The sequence below is a fragment of the Halyomorpha halys genome, unplaced genomic scaffold (genome assembly GCF_000696795.3).
Source record: "Halyomorpha halys isolate HHAL.00 unplaced genomic scaffold, Hhal_1.1 Scaffold989.1, whole genome shotgun sequence".
Classification (NCBI taxonomy): domain Eukaryota; kingdom Metazoa; phylum Arthropoda; class Insecta; order Hemiptera; family Pentatomidae; genus Halyomorpha; species Halyomorpha halys.
The window spans coordinates 111,030-137,770 of NW_027109669.1; the positions used below are offsets into that span (position 1 = coordinate 111,030).

Below are 26,741 nucleotides of genomic sequence, written 5' to 3' on the forward strand. Positions count from 1 at the left end.
TAAGCATTTTTATTAATACCACAAAATTGCTGAGATAATTATTATTTAGAAATACATTATGAATCAATTATATGATATATCAAAAAAAGAAAAATTTAGCTTTAAAAACTAATGAAGTAATACTGCTAATACTTAGCTGTGGTATTATGAATTATCAAAGTTAGACTGCCAGCTTGGAAGTAGAGGATTTTTTGGACCTAGCTAGAGAGGTCCATAAAAAATTTAATGATTTAACGAATTTTTATTATATTGTAAAATTTAAATTTATAAAATATTTAGTACAATATTTGTAAATATATATATGTACTAAATCTACACTAAACTTAAAATTATCAAAGGTTAATTTTGAAACTTGTTTTTCAACTAGCTTTAACTCTAGCAAGAAATGGATTGAATGGAGAACCAAGGTAATAATGGCCTTGGAAAAATGTCATAGAACTGATGCCACCAATATTGTTATCATTTGTGGACAATGTTTGAACTAGGCGTCCTGTATTATCAATGAAGAGTACAATGGCCCCAGGAGGAGGAGGAGCTATTGAATGAAGAGATTCAAAATGTCCAATCTAGAAAAAAATAAGAATAAAACAGGTGGTGGTTAAGTTCTGGCATTGATTAATATATTGATAAAAAACAAAATGAATTTTTGAGGCAGTGTTCTTTTATTTACCATAGATAGGTTAGAGGTACGTTAAATTTAAGAAAATATGCTATGGTTGACTAATTTAGTTAATACGATGAAAACAGGTCAAATAAATAAACTATGAAATACAAATACCTATGAAATAAATTAGATAAATATCACCCATCACCGAAAAATGTGGTAATCATCATAAATTTATGATAGCACAGGGGGATGGAGACCATAAGAGTGGGATGATAAGTCAATAGAATCCTGAAAATTCTTTCTAAATTTAAAAAAAAAAACCTATGTATATTCCAAACATCATTTAACAATTCAATAAATAAAACAAAAACAGTATCCAAATTTCAAATGGTAAATAAAAGCCAACAGTCATACAACTTAAATGAAGTTCAGAAAAGTTGTGCATAACTTAGAATATCTCAAATATTCATTTTAAAGATACTTACCCAATGATTTATTTTTTTAAAGTATATACTAGGGTATAAGCTATCCAATAGTTCGACAATGTATTCAACTAATGACATTGTACGAGCTGCAAATTTTTTAACTATTGGCCATTCAGATAATGTTTCAATAAATTTATCAGGCTTCATGACTATGGAAACAATAAAACGTCCATCAACATAATCAACATTGTCAGGAAAACCAGGTAAATTTGAGAAAACCTCTACTTTTCCAGTATTTGAACCTTTAAGATTATACCTAAAATAAAAAAAAAAAATTAATATGCCAGGGCGGTGTAAGCCAATTCAGCTTAGTCCAAAAAAAGTAATTCACAGACTAATGAGACAATATAATCACAGTTGTCTATTAACATGAAGTATGAATTGGAAATTTGTTTGTGTATGTTTAATTCTTTTTATTGTTTTTTTTCTTTCTTGTGACCAATATATTTTAATTTTCATTGGATTTTCATTTTAATTGAATTGGGATAGCATGCTCATGGTAAACTCAAAACACTATCTACGTCATATGATGCTAAGGACTGGCCTCAAACAGCAGGTTTTAAACATGGTTTAGTTTTGCGAATTTAACCCCCCAAGACCTCAGAGCTCTTTAAATTAATAAAAAAGCAATAAGTTATTATTTACATAAGAACAAAAGCAGAAAAAAATTTCTAAAAGTTTTAAATTATCTCTTCATTGGAAATATTAAAAAAGACGTCTCTTTCTGATGAAAGCATCATCAGGTTTGATAGTCACTCAACAACCATACTTGATCTTATTAGGTTTTAAGAATTGTCATCCTGTCCATGGCCCTTTCGACAGAACAACTTGGTCCTGCCAAAGATAATAAAGTAGAATTCACAACTTGAAGTTGTTTTAATCCGGAGAAATTAATTAGGCATATTTAAGGTTTCAAAAACCTTTGAACTCTCCATGAATCCTTTACTTTATAGTTATCACTTTCGGGACCATCTTAATCATCTTCTACATCAGATAAAGTTTTTTTTTTTTGCCTTTTGCTTCACTCAGTATATCAGGGACATCTACATTTTCATGGGCAGCTTTTCAAACCCCGCTAAAATTGTTTACTTTTTCTGAAATTGCACCAGTATCCCATAAATAATGTTAGTCAACCTCTAATTCATCCAGGAATCGCTTTTTTCTTTTGATTCTGCTTTGAGTGGGTTCGGGTACATCATACTTGTGTGATAGTTTTCTCAATGTATGTCATCCATTGAGCACTAACATTAATTTTAATTTCTATTATTTTAAATTTTATGTCAACATTACTTTTAAATTTGAAAACATATTTCCAATGATTTATTATCTATAATGTAAATTCATTAAGCCGAGAAATTTGTGATTCTTCCTGTTCTGTTCAATCATTTCGATGTTAAGAATCTCAAAATATATATATTGTTCTAAAAAGAAGTACGAATTTCTCGAGAACAGCTTAATGGATTTTCGTTATAGATGTACCAAATTATTGAAAATAACATTTACTAGAACTTCCATTCTCTTCATATTTGCGATTAAATAAACAGTTTTACATATTACCATACATTGTCAGAAATCACTATTCAAGGTTGTGGCCTAATCCTCACCCTTTAGCGTCAATTTTATTTAGAAGGAGAGTAGGGTTTGACACTCTCCCCTCCTGTATGTAGGGAAAGTTATACAAGATTATTTTTTTTTACCTCAATCGATTGTAACTTCATTTGTTGGTCCCTAAATTTGAGCCATTACCTTAGATCAGCTTGACACCGTGTTAAGTGGCTGAGATCACTGCAATAACTTTTTTCAAATTTATAATAATATTAGGAAAAGTTTATACAATTGCTTTAAAGTAACATTCACACTATTTTTAACCCTCTCAAAACTTGATTTTTCAACTTCCATGCCCCCCCCAAAAAAAAATTCTCAAAGAACCAGTCAGCGCCATGACACCCCCATGTGGGCAACCCTGTATCTGAGGAGTTTCCTTACACATTTTCAGTTTTGAATAAAGCTATTGGTCTATAAGATGACTCATGTGAAACCAGCAGCCTTGAGACAAATATGCCATGCTTGGTGTTTGATTAATATTTCTTTAATACTAACAAATTTGAATTAAATTAAGGATTAGTAATGACATTCTTAAGGCTTGGGGAGAGGTTCGGAATGCCCCTAATTCAAGAATCGCAAATGGGATATCGATAAGTCAGCCGCCCTCTAAGCCCATGATTGATGTTATCTTTCTTAAGGCTTGGGCCATTTCACCATTCATAAGCATCATTGAAATCAATAAAAGTATTTAATCATAATTATGTTTGAGTCTCGTGCATATTAATACATGTAACAATAAAAAATGTAGTAACCTGGTAAAGAAAAAGTCTTTAGTACAAAATGAAAAACAAGCTAAGTAGTAAATGAACTATTATCTATAAAATATACAGTTCAATGTCAAATAGAAAAGAAAAACATGCACTAGAAAGAAAAAAATCATAAAATATTGACAATATGAGGCGGTGATCAGAGGTGCAGTCAGTGGAGTGAAGACACAAATAAGGGAAACTTATTTTATTTGTGAAAATGTTTAGGCCTCAATTTCAGAGTTAAATAAAAAAAATAGATAACAACCTAAATAGAATGAAAAATAATAAGAAATTAAGAAGATAACAAATAGTAATGTTATAATATTGGAATAATAAAAAAATATACAACAACATAACAGTGAAAACAACAAACCAAACTTTACTCTCATTTGGGTTATAAATGCCTGATCTACCTGATATGAAATATGAAAAACATAGACCAATTACTATTAGAAAAAAAAAATTACTACTTTATCAGATACTTATTTATTCCTCTTCGTTCCAATACATTAACAAATAACAAACACAACAGAATATAGCAAAAAATATTGGTACAATCATGATTAAATTCAATGAGAATACAAATAAGAATATTCTGGAAATTTTGGAAGATTATTGATTGACTGTGTGTAAAGATGAAAGGAATATGGTCCAGGTGCGGTCAAAAAAACTCAAATAGTAGAATTATACTATTTTAATGAGCCAATGTTTCCTTTGTTTCTCTATCTGTTTTAATGTATATTTCCATTTATTGTTCACCTAATTTAAATACTGTTTTATCATGTTTATTTTACAAATTATTTTCGTTATTGTGGCACAACTGCCGTCCCCACTCCTCCCAATACCAATGGTCATTTTTGTTTTGACTGCCGTCAAAATAGGTATGCATTCTGTCTCATCATTTGATTTGTATTCTTTTTTCTTTTTACATCTCTTTATTTGTATTTTCTTTAATATTTCTTTTCTTATCTATTTGTTACTATTACCCTTTACATTTACTATTTACTACCTTTAATTTTTCTTATTATATCTTACTTTTTTACATTTTATACCCCTGTTATTTTACACTTATGTTTTTGTTTTCCTTATGTAACTATGTGTTTGTATCTTTTTTAGCCCTGACGAAGCTCTGGAAATTTGTATGCTATGATTCCTTAAAATGTGAATTAAACTAATAAATATAGTTAATAAACTTTTTTTGTAAATAACCATAATTATTAAGTAGATTTCACTATAATTTCTCATTTCATGTCCTTTAACCATTCACATGGGTACGTTGTAGAAGATTGATATCTTAGTTCATGCTATGTGTTTGGGGTAGTTAGCATGGTGAATAATTAATTATATCTAAATTTATGTATTTATAATCCAATTATATAGAATTATATCATCAAAAATATATTGTTTTTATTAAAGGATTTGTTTATTATCAGATCAATAATAATTTGGTTTTATTTAACCAAATTACTAGCAGCCAATGCTAGTAATATTTTATATGATTTAAAACTGATGTATAAATAGTTTTATCTTTCACTGTAGCCATAGATCTGAAATTGTGGCCGAAACATCACTACTAATAAAATAAGTTTAACTTTTCTTTGTTCTTCACTCCACTGACCATCTTCACTTCATGTTGAATCTACAGTCAACAACAAACACATCATAATACAACTGAAGAAACAACAAAAATTATTATTTTTAGATGGCTGAAAGTTCTAGTTCTTTATTTCTTAATTTAAAAAGAAAAATCTGAATTGGAAGAATCATCAGAGATTTAAAGACAGATAGAGGTCATGCAAAATAATTCACTAAATTTTAGTACACTTACGAAAGGTATGAAAACAGATGGCACATAGCTGAGATATTTGAAATGCTTAGAGGCAGATTTAGAAAATGGAAGGGTTCATTGCTAGAAAAATACGACTCCCAGCAGATAAGTACAAGGACTAGGAATGGGAACAAATTACAGATCAACAAGTTTAGTATAAAACAGTCTGCTTTGAGCCTATTCAAATAATTAGATTTATATGATAATAGATTAAAGTATTGTTTTAGGTTTATTGTTAAATGCAATTATACACCTCAGCTAAATATTTAAATATAAATATTTACCTTCCATGTCAAAAATATTCATATGAAGATAATCAGTTAAGTGCTGAGCTTAAATTTAGGTAACCAGGTTTCCTATAAAAAGGTCGGTAATTGTTTGTCATTTTGGCTCTTGGTTTACAAAACAGTTACCTAAAGGAAACAACTTAAAAAACATAACAACTAACTGAACTTATTCGTTACACCGTAAGATCATTTTATCACAGATGCAGTTCTAATTGGTGATCATGCTGCAGAAGTTGTTTTCCTTTCAAATAATAAATAGAATACTTAAATAAAAAAAGTTGTAGTTCTATAATTTACTACAATTTTAGCATTTGCTGTCACAAATCCTGAAGGCAGTTTTAATAGAGTTCGATAATACAAATGACAAGACATTTGTTCAGCCATGGACAGTTGTATATTTCACTAAACACATTCAAAGACAGGCTCATCAATTGGAAATTAAATAAAAAATTTGTTCATTGATCTTGTGTAAAAGATTATATCACATAAAAAATTTAAAATATTTGTTAAGAATTATAAAAGTAATCTAATTTTTGCCATAGCTTATGTATTTAAATTTTTTACATTATATTTTTAAAGTAAATATGCAAATAGGAAAGCAAGCTCTGCAGGTAGGAAAGATAGAACTTGGCAGTCCATCCATATAGAATTAGGAATTGAACACGATGGGTGCCAGAGGCTTACTCTTGGTTAAAAAACAAACGAATAAAATGAGAAATAGAATGCAATAACTATAAATTAACTATAAATCTAATCCAAGATATCAGTGAAAATCATAACAGAGTGAAATAATTTAAATATAAACTAAAACCAAAAATAAATAACTAACAGAAAGTATTAAAACAAATAACATGTATCAAATTATAATTAAAATAATGATTGTATAAATATATGTATATATTTGTATACATTTAATATACAACTTTATAAATGCATCACTTGTATCTAACCTCTCCTCTTATGGAAATTTTAATTGGATTTTCTCTGGGTCATAACAGTGGTATATGGTCTTTTTAGGATATTGTTGATTTTCTAACCAACTCCAGTGCACCTAACTTCGAATTTCTAAGGGAATAGGGTACTTTTAAGTACAGATTATGATAAAAAATGAAATTTTAAGTCAAAGTTATATCAGACAATTTTTTCTGATACATATATACATATACATAACATATACTGAAAGTGTAAATTTCCAAAAACAACAAACAATTTTTTGCATTTTTTTAATGATTTGCATGCAAATAGCACTGAAAATTGAACAAACTGCATAAGAATCCTTCATATGCTCATTAAATAAATGCCTCTATTATGATGATGGAACCTTAAGGGAAATTAAAGTCTAGCTGGATAAGAACTGGAGAAAGATGGAAAATAATAATACCCTCAAAAGATAAACCACATACCACTATTATGACTCAGGCAAATTTATTTTTGTTAGTATTTTGGTTTTAGTTCATATTCCAAAAATAAAAAGCTATATTGAATGAATGAAAAAAAGCTTAAAAATTTTTTTTAAAGAATGTGTGGCAAAATTAAATAAGTTTCACTAACAAGAAATATAAAATAAGATTACATGAATCACTTTTATATGATAGCAAAATATACATAAATATTAAGTTGTCAAAATGGCAAAAAGATAATAAGTAAGTAAATTTTTGAAAAAATTGTAATATTTACAATTTTGCTGTTTGTTGTAGAAGTTGTAAGGTCAATTGGTCAGGCTTTCTAATGATATAAACAATTTTGTTTAGCTAGTTTAATTTAGAAGAGATATTGATATTGGGAGGACAAAATACATCAGATAACTATAACGATACGAGTACGTAGTATATTTTTGTCCTGGTTGGCTGTCTTATACCTAGGTCCCCTCCCAAAATAATAATAAAGTGGGTTCCTATGACAAACAGCATTATTCGTAAAAATAAATCAAAGTGAATTGTTTTGCTGAATAAGTTTCTCTAAGATTCACACGATAAGCATTGAAAAATTTAACCGTATATGTTTGCCTTTGACTACCACCCAAAATCTAATCTAAACCCAGATTCAATAGCTTTGAGATAACAGCTACTATCCACTACTACTAGCTTCAGGGCCCTTTTAGCCAAACAAAATAATACACTTAATGTGAAGTTTTATTGGTATTTGATTCCACTTTTATTAGAAAGTAAAAAATTAATTTCTGATTATCGGTAGTTTTTGTTACAACACCTTCAATATTTAAAAAAATAAATGAAAAGTTGCTTTATTGTTGGACAAACAATAAAAACCATTTCAAATTAATAGCATTGTATTTATAGTAGTAACACAATCTAGAAACATTTTTAGGGAACAAGAAATAAGAAGGTACTTGTATTTTTTAGGTATCTGATGTTTTTTAAGTCCCAATCTCAAAATCTCTTAAGAATTAACCTAAAATTGCAAAGTTGGGTATACCGTTGGGAAATTGATGAAATGAAGCAACTTTTATGTACTATCCTAATGTCTTAGCTCGAAAATTCATTGTGTGAGGTTCTACAGAGATTTCTAAAAATTATATCTTATTTCATAATTATGAGAGATAGTTGACCGTGGATGATGTACAAGGAGAAGATCGTTGGGGGTGCGGTCAAATTGAAACACAAATAACTTGGTGTAACCTATTTAATTGTGCCAACAATTATTTTTTATACTTATTGCGGTTGTTATCTTATTCTGTAGCCCTGAAGAAGGCTAGAAACTCTAGCTGAAACGTTGGCACAATTAAATAGGTTACACCAACTTATTTGTGCTTCAATTTTACCGCAACCCCAACCATCTTCTCCTCGTATATCTTTTTTCGTTCATTATTCATTTCCTATGCTATGATTGCTATGAAAGTGATATTTTCCTACCAAGTAGTTGCTATCATATAGGACATTTATCATAGAGAACCATAGAAAATGGTTAAAAATGCGGAGAAATGTGATAGAGTAAACACATTTGGGTTTTTATAGGAAAACACATGGTTTTCTATGAAAACCCTTTATAGGATCATTCTCAATGCTTTGAGATAGGAAGGCAAAGTTGGTGGCACTTAAATAAATTTTTAGTTTATCCCTCCTTAATTACTTACACGAAAATTATTTATTTATTTTTTTACATTTTGATATTAATTAACACTACATTTATTCCAAATATTTCTTTGGTCATCGGAACTGAAGAGGCAGTGACATTTAACCATTCTAGATAGGTTTCACTGTATAATAATTTTAATTTATTTTATTATCAATGTGATGTCAAATTTTTAAATTATTAAAAGTGTGAAACGACAAAAAAAAAAGTTGAGAATCATTGCAATTGAGGAACAATGTTCTATGAGAACTTGTAACAATATTGATAATTGTTTATTAAAAAAATAAAAGTGAAATAACTCAAAAATAGATTATTTGAGAACTGTCAACTTATGTTGATATAGTATAAGGATCTTTTAATTTCAGATAATTATTTAATACCAAAGTACTTATGTGAAATGTAAAAGAAGCTTTATGCTATTTTCACATAAGTAACATGGTATGTTTAGGGTGATTTTTCTCAAACACTGCATTTTTAAGTTGCCACATTTCTTCAAGAGGTGTGATACAAATACTTATGCATAGATTACTACTATGTAAATTTATTTGACAAATAATGATTCTTATTCATGATAGCGAAATTCCCAATCCCATCCCATAGCTTATGAAATTCTTTGACCTTCACTGTTTTTCATAAAATTTTTTGACTTTTCAAGGTTAAAAAAAAAAAATTCCTGACTTTCCTAGGTCCAGCTGATATCCTGTATCCAATGTAAATATAAATTTTATAAACTTTCGCTGAAATTTAGATTTTAATAGAAACAGATAATTAAATAACAGTGAGCAGATTATAGATCTATTTTTTAAAACATATTTTAGTGCTTGGAAGAAGAGAACATTCTGTGGTAGGTAGGTCAGTTTTATGTAAAAAGATAATTGTGTTCTTATCTTCTCAATAAAATGGATAGCTATTTGATAATTAAATTTCATTATAGTATAAAGCAAAAAGCTTTACATAAATAATTATTTTTGCCACACGTTTCTTAGCATTTATCTACTTATATTGTTTTGAGCAGTGAAATTCATAGACAAGCAACAGAATGCTCTTCTAAATAATCCTTTTACCTTATACTTTTACTTTGTTGATGTAATATTGATTAATGAGATTAATCAAATAAACATAATTTTCCCCTTCTTTAATATGAAATGTACCTGAAAAATTGTGTTTCATTAAAAGTTAATTATAAATAATATTACTTTTAAAGCCAAAATATGTTTGTAAAATAATACATAAGAGATTGAGCTAATATCTTCAAACAAATTTGGAATGTTAATAATTAAACAATCCATAAAATATGATTTTTTTTTCAATTAATAAGTCAAAGAAATCCTGTATGTGAAACCTAAGATGCTCCTGTTTATTTATTGTATAAAAATCTTTCTAATTTGTTACTCAGATATCAATTAAAAAAGAGAATTAAAAAAATAAAAACAAGTTTAACTCTAATATAGATTAATAATAAATTTTTCATCTGCATAAGGTTAAATATAAATGAACTGATTTCAAACAAATAAGGAAGAAGTGACAGATATAGGGGTGAAAAATCAGGGAACAAGGTAGTGAATGTTGACATGAAATGTTAATTATGCAGATGCTGATCAAATCCAATTCCAACTGTTGAATACTATTATTTGCCAACACTTTTGACATCTGTTTATCTCCAAAATAATCACTGATTTGAAGCACATATTAAATAAAATTTTCATTGAGAATCAAGCATAAAAAATTAAGTAATAATTTACAATATAAAAAGATTAATTAAAATAAAATCTGATTACAAATTTCTTCTCATAAAATCTCAAGGTATTAATTACAGAAACCCCAAAATATAGTTAATTTCTAAATCGTATTGCAGATCAAATTTTAAAAGCTTACAATGTGGTAGATATGATCTACTCATATTCCTAATCTCTGTACTACAAAGTTTTACTTTTTTATTTATGGTAGTAGATCAATAGGATTCATAGAGAAGTACACTTTCAAAGATTTTGAATATCAGCCAGAATAACTCGAGTGAGAAAAAAATAAAATAAAAAAAAAACATGTATAGTTATTAAATCCAATATATGAATTTTGCCTTGGGCAACAATTTTTCATTTTATCTGAAAATTTAACAAAATTATTAAGTCCATTAGAAAGATTATAATAAAAAATTATATTCTTGCAGTATTATAAAAAATAAAAGGTAACATTTAGCCTTTTAATTACTGAAAAAGATAAGAAAAAAATAAGAGTTTTAACTATTATTAAAGACTGAGATTCTGTATCTGAATTTTCTTATGAAATAATCAACACTTTCGAAGTCCTTAGAGGCCCAGTGCTTATGGTTGGTTACAAAGTTCATTTTGATAGAAGTGTTAAGTTCAGGAAATAAGCCTATGAGGAAGAGAATGACCTGCTAATTAATTTTAGATTGAGGACATTAAGAGTTCAAAATATAGAAACTCCTCAAGTTAAATAACAGTCAAAATTTTATTTATTTTTTCTTCTTAGGATTAGTCTTTAAAATTGAAAAGATTTTATAACTTGAAAACTATTTACATAACCCTTTTTAACTTTGGAAAGCTTTTAAACATTTATTTCAAAATAAGATAAAAGAAAGTTTTCATAAACAACTCTATCCATTTTCTGTGCACTTTTAAATCCAGGAAACATTAAATACCTCTTAAATTGTCATTAGAAACAACAGAAGTTTGGCAAATTACACAAAAACAATATCAATGACTACAAATTACTAGCTGGTTTTATATATATATATATATATATAAAAAAAAAAAAAAAAATCATACTTGAGCAATCTGCTACCAAAGGTTTCAGCTACTATGAGAAATGATTCATCTGCAGATAATGCAACACCATTAGGGAAATGAAGATTTTTTAATAAAACTTCATTCTTTTTTGAGACAGAGTTGTACTTCAAGAGCCTGTAAATAATTATCTCTTGTTTAAAAAACCAATAATAATAATAAAATAAAATTAAGTCATTAATTGCACATTATTTAATAATATTAATTTTATTTGAGGGGTGAAGTTGATCGCCTGCTCGTGGTGCCCCCTGCGTAATCCAAATGATCAACGGCTGTCGCCAAACAGCCTGTAAATTTGCGACAAATGTAGCAATAAGTGCCAAATAGGCAACCAAGCAACAAATCTGGTATTAATATTAAATCTATTTTTTTGAATACCGGAGAATTAACCCAGAACAAATATACAGAATTTGAAGTATGCATTGCTAAAAATGGAATTGACATCTTTACCATTGCGGAGGCTGGAAAATCAACTGAAGATATATAAAATTACCAGCTTCCAGGATACAAAGTAACATTGCTTAAATGGTCACAACAGATTGCATCTGTTATTGTGATAGGCGTGAAGAGTCAATACGCTACTAAAGTAAATGTAATGCATGAAATAAATGTAAATGATAAACATGAAGCTAGCCAGGTACAGATTACTGTTGAAGACAAAAGGTTAAATTTTTATTTTATCTATAATCCTCCCAAAAATAATTGTGATCTCAGCTGGCTTGAAAATATATGGGACAATCATACATTAGTTATAGGAGATTTCAATGCTCATTTGTCTAGATGGGGATATAAAAGCACCGATACAACTGGCAACATATTAGAAAATTTCATAGATAGTGGACCAGTGGTGTATATCAAGAATGCTGATAATAAACCAACTTTTTTTGCCTACAACGGGCAGCAAACGCATCCGGATTTTGTTCTCAGTCATACGAGGCTGGAACATAAATTAAGTCTTAAGTTACACCAGGCTCTGGGATCTTCTGGTCATAGCATCCTCTTACTTGAGATTAAAGCAAACAAATTTTATAGAAACCAAAGAGGAACCGTGCTTTCCAAGAAGGAATTTCAAAAAAGCCAAATGAAAGGATTACAAACGAGTCTGATGTGGAAATCACTAAGCAATTGCTCAACGATAATATATACTACATATACGAGCAACAGAAGGACCAAATAATCAAATGTGCCATGAAATTTATACCAAGAGCTAAAATTAAAAAGTAAACCCCTTTCTGGACAGATGAAATTGAAAAACTGGAGGTGGAAAGAGATGTGGCTTGGAGGACAACAAAAACAGGTGGTTCCCAAAAGGATCGTATAAGCTGAAGACAAAAGAACGGCATCCTTAAAAGACACATTATAACTTCGAAAAGAGAAGCATATGGAAAATTCCTTGCAAACATGGATTTTAGAAAAGATGGAACTAAAGCGTATAAGTTCTTATCTAAGATTAACAGGGATAGTGTCGATGCCAACGAACCTATGAAATGTGGTCTAAAAGAATTAACCAGGTACAATGATATTATCAATAAATTTTGCAAGATTTTTGCTCAAACTAGCAATTTCAAACCCAAGCAAAAAAAAAAAAACCTCGCATATCCTGGAACAAGGAAGCTAAGAGTGAAAATAATGAGCCATTCTCTATGAGCGAGTTGATACTACCCCTAGAGGATACAAAAAGCGGAAAGGTGCCTGGCATAGATGGCATATACCCAGAGTTCCTCAAGCACATAGAGTCAAATGCCCAAGTGTAATTCTAAAGTTCATTAATTTAACCTGGGAAAGTGGATACATCCCAGATCTTTGGAGGAAATCTCAGGTCATACAAATTATTGAAAAAGGTAAACCACACAAAGCTTTTAACAGCTATCGTCCGATGGCACTGACGAGTGCCTTCAGTAAAGTTGTAGAAAAGATGGTTTTAAGGAGACTCTTATCTGCCCTATACAAAAACAAGAAAGGCTTCTCACAACCTCAAGCAGAATTCATGAAGTATAGAGATACTATAGAGAATATAGCTTGCCTTTCCCAGGCAATTAAGGAACGATTTCATAAATATCAAACTGTACACTAGCTGTCTTCATTGATTTTAGATCAGTATTTGACCAAGTATGGAGAAATAGGGTAATAAACAAATTAACCCTTATGAAAATTGATGGAAAACTGATAGGCTAGATCAAATTATTCCTTTCACAAGGGCATATTTCTGTGAGATACAGGGCAAATACATCAGGATTCAAGCAAGGAAAACAGGGACTCCCTCAAGGAGCAGTACTGAGTCCAATGCTATTTAATATTATGATTAATGACATCATAGATGCATTGATGGAAAAATCACCTGGTACAAAAGCGTTACTGTATGTTGACTTCTATAATAATCTGGGGGACCAGCAGTAAAATCGGTGCTCTTGAAGAGTGGGCCAATGATACCTTAAAGGTTCTCAGGAGCTGGGCAGAAGGAAATGAAATGATTATAACACGCAAAATACAGTATTCCAAGTATTTACCCTTCCTACAAAGCAGCATGAGCTCCAAGTGAATTTTGATATTCAGGCTATTAGCAGGACTCATGAAGAAAAATATCTAAGACTAGTTCAGGATGATAAGCTAACCTGGGCTAAACATTGTGAGCATGCTGCAGATAAAGAAGAATCAAGACTGCGACTACTGAAACAAATCATAGCCATAAAATGGGGAGCAAATGCTGAGGATACTCAGGTATAAGACATGCTTATACTTCCTATATAAGACCAGTCCTGGAATATGGCTCCGGTATTATGGTTACAACTACCGATTCAGTGCTGAAGCATCTTGATCTAGTTCAGAATAAGGCATTAAGGATTATTACTGGTGCGGCTAAATCAACACCAGACAGGTGAGAAAAGAGCGCCTGCTTAGGAATGGCAGTGATTACTGGACCAACACTGTTGGTAATACAAGGCAACTTAAAACGCAACTTACATTTATTAGGACAACAACATCCATCATCACAAGCCTAAGCCTGAATTTTGAAATAAGAGAGCCTCTGCCTGACTTAGCTAAACAAAGCGTTTGGATGTGTCCATATGCTATAGCACTAGATTTAATAATGCCCACCAACAAATCCATGACTCCACTATAACCGAGCGCTATCCTGAGCCAGAATGGATCCATATATACACTGACTGGTCAGCTACAAGGACAAATAAAAATTCGGGTGTAGGTGTCTATAGCAGCCTGTTCCAACTTTCAGCACCTGCTGGAGCAAACACTACCAATTTTGATGGAGAGGTAGCTGCTATTACTTTGGCTTTAGAAAAGTTGATTAATACCAGCGAAAAGAAGACAGTTCTGCTGTCAGATTCGAGAGCAGCACTGCTGGCAATATCATCTGGACATTCCTCGGCTAATGCTGGAATTCTCGCATGCCGGAAAACTATAGAAAGTAAAAGAGAAATACTTTAAGTATTGGTGATGCAACGGATTCCAGCTCATACATGGAAATGAAGAGGTGGATCAACTAGCACGGTTAGGAGCTAGCCGACCACAGTCACTTCTTCCTATTACCATGGACATGGCGAAAGAAATGGCCCAAAGAGCTATCGCAAAAAGAGCAGAGGAAAGGAGTAGAGGAGAATGTGGGGCAAGAACTGGGCGGCATTGCTAGACCCTAAGAAGCGCCCTCCATTGACTTTACCATGCTTCAGATTGGCCACTGGACATGACTATCTATGGCACCACCTGAAGAGGATAGGAGTAGCTGAGTCTTCTGACTGCGTCCTTTGAGATGCTGAGATGACCGCTGATCACATATTTACATGTACAAATACGGCGAACTTAATTTCAGACCTGAGTGACCTAAATAAAGCTGAAGTATACTGGGCTGTACAAAATAAAATGGCAGAAATGCCTCCTTTGGTGTAGGAAAAAAACAAAAACATTATTTTGTAATGTAGGCAACTGCAATAGGTTCCTTAAAATATGCTTAAAACCATGTTAATGATGAAAACTCAACCAGAACTTTCAATTGATTACCCACCTACAATCTACAAAATATTTACCTAGATTTATCAAAAGAGCCCTTTCATTCTATTAAATACAAGCAAATAAATGTATTTTTTCCTTTCAACTTTAGGAAACTTCTATCTTCTTAACCAACCCAATTCCACCAGTCTATCATAGGCAATTTTTTTTTTACATCTACTTTTAGTGTATCTTAATTGATTTTATCTACCCATCTATGTTTTGATCTCACCCACATTCTACCAAATACTGGGGCATTTACGGTTGTGAAGAGATCACCTTAAGGAATGTTTTGAGCTACATTCTATTCATCTTAGCCTCTTCTCTAGAAATTTCACTAATTGACAATTAGAAAATTTGCCTCTGTCTTTTTAGTGACAAATATTAACGGATAACATCATAAACAGTTATATGTGTTGGAGGATAACCATAATGATTGTAAATTTGATGATTAATTAATAAAAATAATGGAGAATCTTGGATACGATAAAAAGTTATATAAAACACAAGTAAAGATAAATAAAACATGCATTAAATGCCATGAAAATAAAAGATAAATTAAAAAAATACTACATTACTAAATAAAAATATATTAATCTTAATATAAATAAAACATATATTACACAACATATAAGCCAATATATAAGTGAGGAGAGAGATCAGGTCTAATTCTCAGGAGAGAGAGAAAAAAAGATAAAGTTATGAAATAGAGAGGAACATATAATGAGCTTTTAATTAACTAATATCAAGTTATAATTATTAACCTTTCCTAAGGCAACTAGCAAGGTCCAGATAGAGCATAAGAAGCACCAGAGAAGACCACCTTACTTACCAAACTAAACCCTGCAGGTGTGTCATCAAATCAACCTCAGCTTTAACAATTCTAATAACAGTTAGAAAACTAAGGAAAATTCTTAATGTTGGAAGGCTTTAAAATGAACAAAAACAAACTGGCTCGGATTAAACATTTATTTGGCTAATTTAAACATTTTAAAAACTAAAAACTAACATAAGCAAAATGTACAAGTAAAAATAAAAAGGCCTTTCAGATAAAAATAAAATAGTTCGATAAATTATGAAAACGAAATAAAAAAAACTAATTTACGAATAAACAAATAAATAAATACTGCACGACGAAAGGTTGCTCTACTCCGATAAGTCAGAGGAAGAGTGCTGCCAAGATGTGTAGGTCTGGCTCATCGATGGTCCAAATATCCAACAGTCATTTTGTATAAGGCGAGCCGATAAAATGAATGCAGACAGGGCTGGTTACACACGTTCCTTGGGTTCAGGGGTTGGCCACTAATTACTTAATTAATTGGAACTCATATTAAAATTGAAACACAGAAGTGGTCTGGGTTCCGAACTGTTATGACGACGAGTAGACTCAAAAAATGTCTAATAAAATAACATCAACCAAACGTTATAACCCCAAAAGGGATGCCTAAAGAAGCTACCAGGGCCACTAATTAGCCGGAACTGCCATTAAAAAAACTAAGATGGTCAGTCCGTCAGGTATGTTGAAGGATTGTAATAGTTCGTTAAGGTGAGGGGAATTACGGATATCATAAGAGTTATTGTGGCTGAGGATTTGAAGGGCAGGAAGAAGAAATTTACTGAGTTTAGAAGAGGGAGCGTTGATATTAGAAATGAAGGGGGGATACAGAGAAATGTAAACTCGAGACCCAACTCGCTCACTTATGCTCCAGTATAGCTAATCAATACATAATTCAATGATTGTCCTTCGAAATAAATATGTCACTAATTAGTTTTAAAGGACATTATCTGAGAAGGTATCCAAGGCAGTTGACTGAACAATATAAGAAAGATAAGAAAATTGAGTAGAAAAATTACTATAAAAAAGTTAACGTGTGGAATACAATTAAAGTACTAAAACAATTATTATTGTGATTGAAACAAGAGTTTCCAAAAAAAAAAAAAAATAAAAATAAAAATAGTGGGAAACACCAAACCTTAAATATTAATAAGAAAATAGTATCCAAATAACATATACCTTCCATTTCCATCACCAAGAAAAGTGTATAATCCATCTTTTAGTAAATGAGTAGTCGAGGAATCTGTCCAAAAAAAATCATCAGTCTTCTTAGAAAGTGCAATAGAATTTGGTATCATTGGGTTAAAACCATCAATGGGTACATTTTTTGAAACAATTGCTTCTACATCTCCTAAAGAAAAAGAGGGGAAAAAAAAGAAACATAATATACTACTATAAATTATAGAAATTATAAACAACACAAGCTAAAACTACTTTGCGAAGGTATTTACATATTTCTGTACTATTTACTGAAATATTCTCTAGCACTCCAAAAATTTTCTCTCTTTAAATTATTATCACTATTCTGAGACAGGTAAATGCAACAATCATTTGTAAGTTATAAAATTAATATTGCGTTTGAAATTATAACAATAAAAACGAGACTAGTTTTTAAGTAGGATGCTTTTTATCGATGTACATTATAACAAGTTCAGTTAAGAAATCTGTTAAAAGCTGACGGATTCCACTGAACAGGATATATTAAACAATTACTAAAATATAAAAGTATGTTAATAAATATTAAAATTAGATTTTGTCTTCTCCTTCCTGTCCAAAAAAATTCAAACTAGAATTGATTTAGAAAAAAATTGAAAGATGTAGAAATATAGTTATTACCATTGCTTAAATTTGCTTTATAAATGCCATAATAAGCATCTGCAGCATAAAGTAAACCTTTTCTATTAAAGCGAAATCCGAGGGGTCTTCCACATATATCTTCTTCCATGATGGTTTCCTCATCTAAACAATAATAATACTATTTCATAAGAACTATTAAAATAAATATTTATGAATACAAACTTCTTTATTCAATTTATATTAAAATACAAAAGTAAAATAGGATTAATGTTATCCATGCCTTCACATAAACTGGAATGAATAATATACTTACATTAGAATATAATATAATAAAATAGGAAAAAAAATCTTGAACTAAGCCACACAATAACATTAATTTACTAAGAAACAGAAATGATTTCTGAGCAAAAAAGATAATAAATACATAAACAATTATCAAGTGAAACATAATTATCACAATATACTTAAAAAGAAAAATTAACATTATTGAAAAGTAAAGAGAAAAAATTAATTATTCCACAAAGTAGAAACCTATTCGTTAAAAACAAATATTTTCTTTTAGTGAAGTCAACAAAGAGTATTCCGATTCTAGAAAATGCATTTTTCGAAGATGAGTTGCCTATACAAAATTGAAGAAGACAAAATTTCCAACAAAAATGCATTATATGACTAAGCTGCAAAGCCTCTATAGCACACAAATATTCCAGACATTGAAAGTTCAAAAAGGATGTTTTCTGAAAAACGTATAGAGGTTCTTTTAAGAATGTCTACTATATGTTCTTTTAAGGATGCTGAATCAGAATTTTAGGGTTGATACTGCACCAACGCTGGCTTCATTACAAAAATAGAAAAACAGGACAAAATGTTGTAACTTTTTTTAGTTTTTCACTAATAAATAAAAACTAAACATTTTTTTGAGGATGAAATATCCATATGAAATTTAAGCAGATAAAATTCCCTAAAAAATATGTATATTACATTTACAGTATGTATATTACATAATTATTGAATAACGAAGTACCGGAAGATAACAGTGTCATGGGTATTTAACAACAGTTAAAAAGAGGAAACATATATAAGAGGGGGAAGACAAAAGTGTAAGAAGTTTAAAAGTGAAATAATACGTTAAAAAGTGGGCGGAAAAAATAAAATGAATTAAAATAAAAAATAAATTAATTAAAAAAAAAAAAAATAAAATTGAAAAAAAAAAAATGTGAAAATTACTTTTTTAATAAATTAACTATTTGTGAATATGTTAATGATAAGTTGTTCTTGTCGGTTTTTAAATTGATGGAAGAAGGTTCTAATTGGATATAGAGGCTTTCAGAGATGAGCCTTTTGTCATATTTATGAACTGTAGCAAGTATAGACGTTTTGTCGAAATCAAAGGAATGATTTAGAGAAAGAGAATGTTCCGAAAGTAGAGGCAGAATGATTATGTGAAGAAATAGAATATTTGTGTTGTTTGATACGGTCTTTTAAGAGATTTTTGGTTTCGCCTTTGTAAGCAGAATTACAATTAAGGGTGGAGCAAGGGATGTGGTATACAATATGTGATCAGTGTAGAGGAGGGATAGGGTCTTTGAATTTAGTGTAAATATTAGATAGTGTGTTGTGAGATCTGAAGGCAATGCGTAGGTTAGGTATAGCAGAACGTAAGAGTTTTTTAATGTTGTCAGAAAGAGAGGGGATATATGGTAATGATCTGTATAAGGGGGTAGAAAGGGGTTGTGAAGAATTAGGTGAAGTGGTGATACAATTTTGGTAGTTGTGTAAAAGTTTATGAATGATATGGAGAGGGAAGTTATTAGTTAATAGTATTTGTTTGATGCGGTGTGTGTTTTTTTAATGGAATCGGGAGTCAGAAAGGGAAAGGCCACGGTGAATAAGGTTTTTGGCTACTTTAATTCTTTGATGGTAAGGATGTTGGGAGTGGTAATTTATAAGTCTGCCTGAGTAGGTAGGTTTGGGGTACCAGTCAGTGGATATGGTGTTGTCTGAGTTTCTTATGATAAGGATGTCAAGGAACGGAAGGGAGTTATTATTTTCAATTTCAACCGTAAAATTAAGGCGTGGATGGTAAGAATTAAAGGCGGTTAAGATGTCAGGGATTTTATCAGGATTTAAGACAAGGAGATCATCTACATATTTTGTAGTAAGAACAATATCAACTGGAAAGAGTGGGATAACGGAATCGAGCAAATCATTAAGAACAATGTTGGAAAGATCGGGAGCTAGAGGATTTCCCATGGCCAGCCCTGAAATTTGGCTAAAGAACTGACCCTGGAAGGTAAGGTAACCAGATATACAACAGAGTTGAAGGGATTCAAGGTAGGAAAAAAGATTAAGGGAAGTGTGGGGTGCAATGGATGTTCAATTGGCTTCGACAATAAGAAGAGCTTTGTCAATTGGAATGTTGATGAATAAACTCTCTACATCAAAAGAAACAAGAATATAATGGTCAGGAATAGTGAAGGATAATAAAAGATCACGGAGGTGAAAGGAATTATGAATATCATATGAATTACGGTGACTGAAGGTTTGTAAAGAGGGAAGTAAGAATTCGCTGAGTTTAGCAGAGGGAGAATTGATATTGGAAGTGATCAGACGGAGTGGGGTATCAGGCTTATAAATTTTTGGAAGTCCATAAAACCGTGGGGCAACAGAATTATAGGAAATAAGATTTCTGTACGTCGGGTAATTGATTTGTTGGGAATGTAAAAGGTCCCTGAGGTGTTGGTTGAATTTGGTTTGTAGTGAGGGAGTGGAGTCACAGGGTGTGGGTGCATATGTAGATCGGTCAGATAAAAGTAAAGCCATTTTTTTATTGTAGTCTGGACGATCCATGATGACTGTCATGTTGCCTTTGTCTGCTCTAGTGATAATGATGTGATTAGATTTTAAAAATGAACAGGTAAAAGAAATGTCTTTAAAAAATTGAGGAGAAAAATTACAAGTATCGGAATGAGGATGTAGGAGATGATTGGAAATAATGTTGCAAATAGAAGTACGGGATAACTCTTTCTTGTCATTAAAATGGTGAATAAGGGGGTCATTATAAATATATTCTAGATCGGTTATAAGTTCTGGGATGGTCTTTAATGAAGAGCTGGGACTAGAAAAATTTGGACCTAAGCTAAGAATATTGCGAACATTGGGTGGAATATCGGTTGATGAAATGTTATGGACCCATTTGTCGTCACCTTTAGGATAAATTTTAGAAGCTAGCGATATGTTATAAATGTTATTAAATTTTGAAAAGAGAAGTTGTTTTTTCTGTAAATGGGTAGTAGTAAAAATGGAGGAGATAGTGGTGCAAAGATTATTGAAGTGTATGTCGCTCATATTGGTTTTAAGGATATGGGTCAGAGATGAAATTTTATGGTTGAGGTGGTGGATTTTTTCAATAATTTCTCAAATTTTTAAGTTAAGGAGGAATTTTAAGTAAAAAAAATACATTGTTCTAAATTATGGGCCAGGCGTCTATGAAGAGAACAAAGGATGTTGAAGATGTTGAAGTTCTAGAAGGGGTGACTAGGGTGTGAAGAAGTTGGAGAGCTAGAAGGAATGATGTCCGATGCGGATGTATGGTGCTGCAGATGTCTGGATGGGTGGTATAGTCTGGTACTGCGGCGAGTGGGTTGGTGGTTGTTATCAAGTCAACGATAGCCCCGTGTATTAGGATTCATAATTATGAGAGATAGTTGACCGAGGATGACGTACGAGGAGAAGATGGTTGGGGGTGCGGTCAAAGAGAAACACAAATAAGTTGGTGTAACCTATTTTATTGTGCCAACGTTTCGGCTAGAGTTTCTAGCCTTCTTCAGGGCTAAGAACAGAACAAGATAACAACCACAGGAAGTATAGAAAATAAAAAAGAAAGTATTAACAGAATAACATAAAATGAATAATTTTACAAAATAGAATTAATAAAATGTATACATAGGTAACTGAAAAAGTGAGTAAAATAACATAATTAAGGAAATGAAGTTATATAATGCAAAGAAGTATGAACACACACACACACACACACACATATATATATATATATATATATTAATTCATTTTTATTTCACTCTGAATTAAAAAAGCCGTTACAAGAATGACTAAGTGTTTTTAAAGAGGAAACGTTACAAGAGGGTAAAAATAAAAAATAAAAAGTAGAAAGTATTTAGAGGAAGAAAGTGTGTGAGAGGGTGACGACAAATGGTTATTGGAAGAGTTAAAAATATATACGAACGAACGAATTACTGAATAACGAAGTACCGGAAGATGACAGTGTCATGGGTATTTAACAACAGTTAAAAAGAGGAAACATATATAAGAGGGGGAACTAATACTAAGAGATAATATCTGATCAGTGGTACACATTTGAATTCCTTTGATCAATCCCATACAACTAAAGAAAGTTAGGTTGATGGGACAATCTAACTTTAACGATCTTCACCATCAAACTGTTCCTTTTGACAAGTCCTTCTTAACCTGAGCTGCCTCACTTTAGCATTCCACTCCTTCCTTCATACGCTATGCACCATCAATTCCCTCATTCATATCCTATCTTTTCAACCATCTCTTTTGCCAATCAGAATGATTACTTACTATATATGTGGTCTATAAATACTCCCAAAATATGACAAGTATTTTTTTTTATTTATAAATTCTTTTTCCCACCATCTATATTTCATTTAAAGTTTGTAAAGCCACAGTGCCCAGGCCAACTTGAAATGTATATCATATCAATGTACCAGAATGATCAAAATATTATTCATTTCATATTTTGTGATTAATTATTATCTTAGAACATAAAAAAAAAATAAAAATTGTTCTACATTATATTTCAAATGATTAATTATTTTTGAAAAAAAAAAATATATTCTTTTAACTAACATACATTACTGATCTAATAAACTAATTGAATTTAACTAGATGAAAATCTGTGAATTTGTGTTTACTATAAACTTATCTTTATTAAGATTACTCTAATCTAAATATTTTTTTTATTCTAGAGATAATAGAGCTATTCATGTAACATGTGCTAATGTGTTAAAGTAGTAAACTCATGAGAGAAGGTTACTATGAGGTTTTCTCAAATGTCCATTTCCTTAATTTCACAGCAGTGTCAGCATATTTAATTTTATTAAAAAAAAGTTATTCTTTGGTTTTTAATGAAACAGAATTGATCAAGCAGACAAACTCACAAAAGTTTTCAAAAAATGGATATACTTACTCCAGCAAATAACACTATACCACATTTAGGAGGTTAGCATAAGTTGCATGTACACCCCTATTATAAGACATAATAAATATTTATAAATAATAACAAAAAAAAATCATAAAGGAAAAATCTGAAGAAACTAAATAGTTCTGTATGAAATGATTTCAATATTTCCAAAATTCAATGAGAGATTATGTTCAATTTAATATGCTGTTTCTGATCGCCAGCGATATACAGTGGAATGTTAATCTGTCACAGCAGCAGTCCTCAAACAAATGAAATGGAAAGCTCCAAACTAATAATTTTGTACTCCATATTCTGTATCGTGTTATCAGTAAAAGATAAGTATTTATAATTGTAAATATAATGTCTGTTATATATTTTATTTTTTGTTCTTTCTTTAATAATTTTATTATTTGCATCAAACATCACATTCTAAAGATTTAGGATTTAGGGTTATGCTACTTTTATTAGTTTTTTTTCACATAAGTTAATTGATTGATAATATTGTTACTTCTAATAGAATTCTTAATATGAATGGAGTATAGAATATTTGAAAACATTACCTCATTAATATATAAACTAATATATTTCTTATTCATATTTATTAATTATTCATAAATTTATTAGTAATCATAAGTATTACTATAAAAACCTATAAACTAAGGTAAATTAAAAAAAAAAAGGTGAAAAGTACACCTACTACAATCTTTGCCAAATTTTATAACAGAAATCAATTTTCCATTAGAAAGTTTTTTTATAGATCCCCCGTGAGAAGACGTATATAGTTCATTGTTATGAACAACCACATCTTCAGGACCTTTAACTTGATTAAGGAATAACTTTTCAGCATTATTTAATTTTCCATTCAAGGTTACTGGCTGCACTGTCAATCTGAAAAATCCATACTTATTTTAACAATAACAGTATTTTCATTTCCATAACAGATTTCATGTAGGATTAATAGAAAAAATCAAAACAATATTAAAAAAATCCAATAAGAACTAGTACTATTTTAAAAAAATTAACTCATTATTTTCTATAGACAATTCTTTAGTCAGAAAAGATAGGAGGATTTCCTTACTAAAAATTATCAAACTCCATCAATTGAAAGCAGACTATTGATTCAAATAAGGATGATAACACTATGAATAAAATAATGAACTTCACAATTAACATTATGGTTCTTGAAGGACATATATACATACAAGGACACTTTAAATTATACAAGTCATCTAAGCAAGATTTTTGGTTTTTAGAAACAGAACATAAAATAAGAAGTACATGATTTGAACTAAAAACTAGATAAGGCCTATATTAATCCTCTTTCATCTCATGAAAAAAATTTAAAAATCAATACAAAACAAAAATAATTAATCGAAAAATACTACAAATTTAAACATGTTATAGCTAAATTATTGAGCTAGTTGTTGGATGATCAAGAAAATGTGTACTTACTTATGATAGCTAAAGGTCATATCAGGTGGTAGACCAGGCATAAAACAAATTAAAGGTACAACAATACATATCACAGCAATTACCTGAGTAATTGAAGATAGCACGGAACAAGAATCATCTCTAAAAACAAACAAAAAATATATATTCAATTAAATATGAAAAGACAAAAGTACATTTAAATCCTAAAAAGTGTTTAATATCAGACTACCTAGTAAATGGAAAAATTAAAGCTATACTTGAACTAAGAAAAATTATTTAGTACAGTCAATAACTTATAACAAATCAAAATATGTACAGAGAGTAAAGTAATTATTACAATCAAAAGAGGATACTTCCTCATAAATCTTAAGGTAAAGATATACCTTAGGTTGAAGTCCTAGTGATAGACTTAAGAAAAGAATAGTGGGAAATGATTAAAGTAGGATGATTCAGAACTTTTCCCTAGTGTATTCCATATACATACACAAAAATAATTATAAATTTGCACTATTAAGAAATGTATTTACAAGTATATTCTTATACAGACAGTCTTAATATATGATACTGGACTGTATCAAAGAATGACAAGAAGAATTTTATCTTCAGGAGAAAACGATTTTTACAAAATACATGTTTTTTTAAGAGTACTTAAGAATAACATAGAATAAGAAGCTCTGTAAACGTTTTAATGAAACTGGTGCCCAAGTTATTAAAAGAGGAAGACTGAGCTGTATAGGTCAGCTGATGAGAATAGATGTAGAGATTCTAAAGAAAATACAGACAGTAGTACTATACTAGAATGGGAAAATGAACGTTCTAAAAGCTACATTGGGAGGTTGGGGTAGCAGCCATGCAAAAATGTTTTTGTATCATAAATTAGACAGGGTCTGTCAAAACAGAGATGAATGTTCGAAGCTCATGGTGTTAATATCCCAATAGAGTGAATAAAAAATTTATTATTGATAATATTCATATTACTTAGTGGTTGAGTGAAAAGGAACAATAAATTACTTAGTGTCACTTTTAATTTTGTGATAAAAAATATTAAAGCTTAGGAAATAAAATACATAATTCATGATCAGCTAAAAAAGATGAAAATTTCATCAAAATTTTTAAAATGTCCCAATTAGTTCTATTTCAAGCAATTTAAAGTTCAATCTACTAGAGAAAATACCAATTTTATAAGAGGTCGAGAACTTACATTGTTTCTTCAGACATGATCTTACGAATTATTATACAATGAAACAGCAAAATTCAAATACTCCGCTATATTCAAATTCTAATTTGTAATGACTTCCAACTTAATGAAACCAAAGAAGTAGTTAACATAGTTCGCATGTACCAACCTTACCAGTAACTTAAACAGGAAAAAAAAAATGTTTGTCGGAAGAATTAAAAGAAAGATTAAAACAAAACAATAGTAGTCTTCATAATAAAAAATATATAATCTATAAATGTATTGGATGATATAAATTTTCATATTATATTATTTTATTCAATCAATACCAGATTGGCCTGGTGGGCTTTACAAAGATTTTTACATACAGTAAGATTTTTTTGTTTAACAATACAACCCTGTGCGGGGGTGCAGTCTCGTGCAAAAGACACGAATATATAAATAAAATGAAATAAATAGATACAAATAATAATTCTTAAGAAGAGAGAAAAAGACAAGTTAATAACAAAGACAATTACATTTATAGATTTAATAAAATAAACAATTGACTTCAAATGGGGAAAAAGTTAATTTGAGAAAAGACGAATAGAAAAAATATATAAAATAGTAGTAATGTCAATAACAGAATACATAAATATAGAACAAGATGTCCTGTAGTAGCCTTCACTTCAGTCTTCCAGATGAAGTTAGATTTTCCAAGTAGTAAGTTATTGCTCCTTTAACTGTCGGTAACAGAGTGGAATTGTATTTATCTTTGAGGATTAGTTCCGATGGATCTGCTGGGCATCTGAGAGTAAAAACGTTTGAAGTACATATTCCA

The 26,741-nt window shown here is 30.2% G+C and overlaps 1 protein-coding gene across 2 annotated transcripts; it reads right to left on the reverse strand.

The window, feature by feature from the left end:
• Nucleotides 1-221: 221 nt before the first annotated feature.
• Nucleotides 222-26,081, reverse strand: LOC106687627 (adipocyte plasma membrane-associated protein Hemomucin). 2 transcript variants are annotated; one of them, XM_014431610.3, is made up of 8 exons: nt 25,946-26,081; nt 24,766-24,885; nt 24,011-24,201; nt 18,132-18,254; nt 17,475-17,646; nt 11,441-11,575; nt 1,093-1,348; nt 222-566 (listed from the first exon to the last, which is right to left on the reverse strand). In XM_014431610.3, exons 1-8 carry the CDS (start codon nt 25,960-25,962, stop codon nt 360-362), a joined length of 1,221 nt encoding a protein of 406 aa, XP_014287096.1. In that variant the 5' UTR covers nt 25,963-26,081; the 3' UTR covers nt 222-359. The 2 variants fall into 2 exon arrangements, with proteins under 2 accessions (XP_014287096.1, XP_014287097.1); XM_014431611.3 differs by lacking the exon at nt 11,441-11,575.
• Nucleotides 26,082-26,741: the final 660 nt, after the last annotated feature.

What these genes read in the sequence shown, in the direction of transcription:
- LOC106687627 (XM_014431610.3), bottom strand. An exon ending in TAAAGCAAATTTAAGCAATG is followed by an intron (nt 17,647 to 18,131) that starts GTAATAACTATA and finishes CTTTTTCTTTAG; the next exon opens with GAGATGTAGAAGCAATTGTT. An exon ending in TTAAAAAAATAAATCATTGG is followed by an intron (nt 567 to 1,092) that starts GTAAGTATCTTT and finishes ATTTTTTTCTAG; the next exon opens with ATTGGACATTTTGAATCTCT.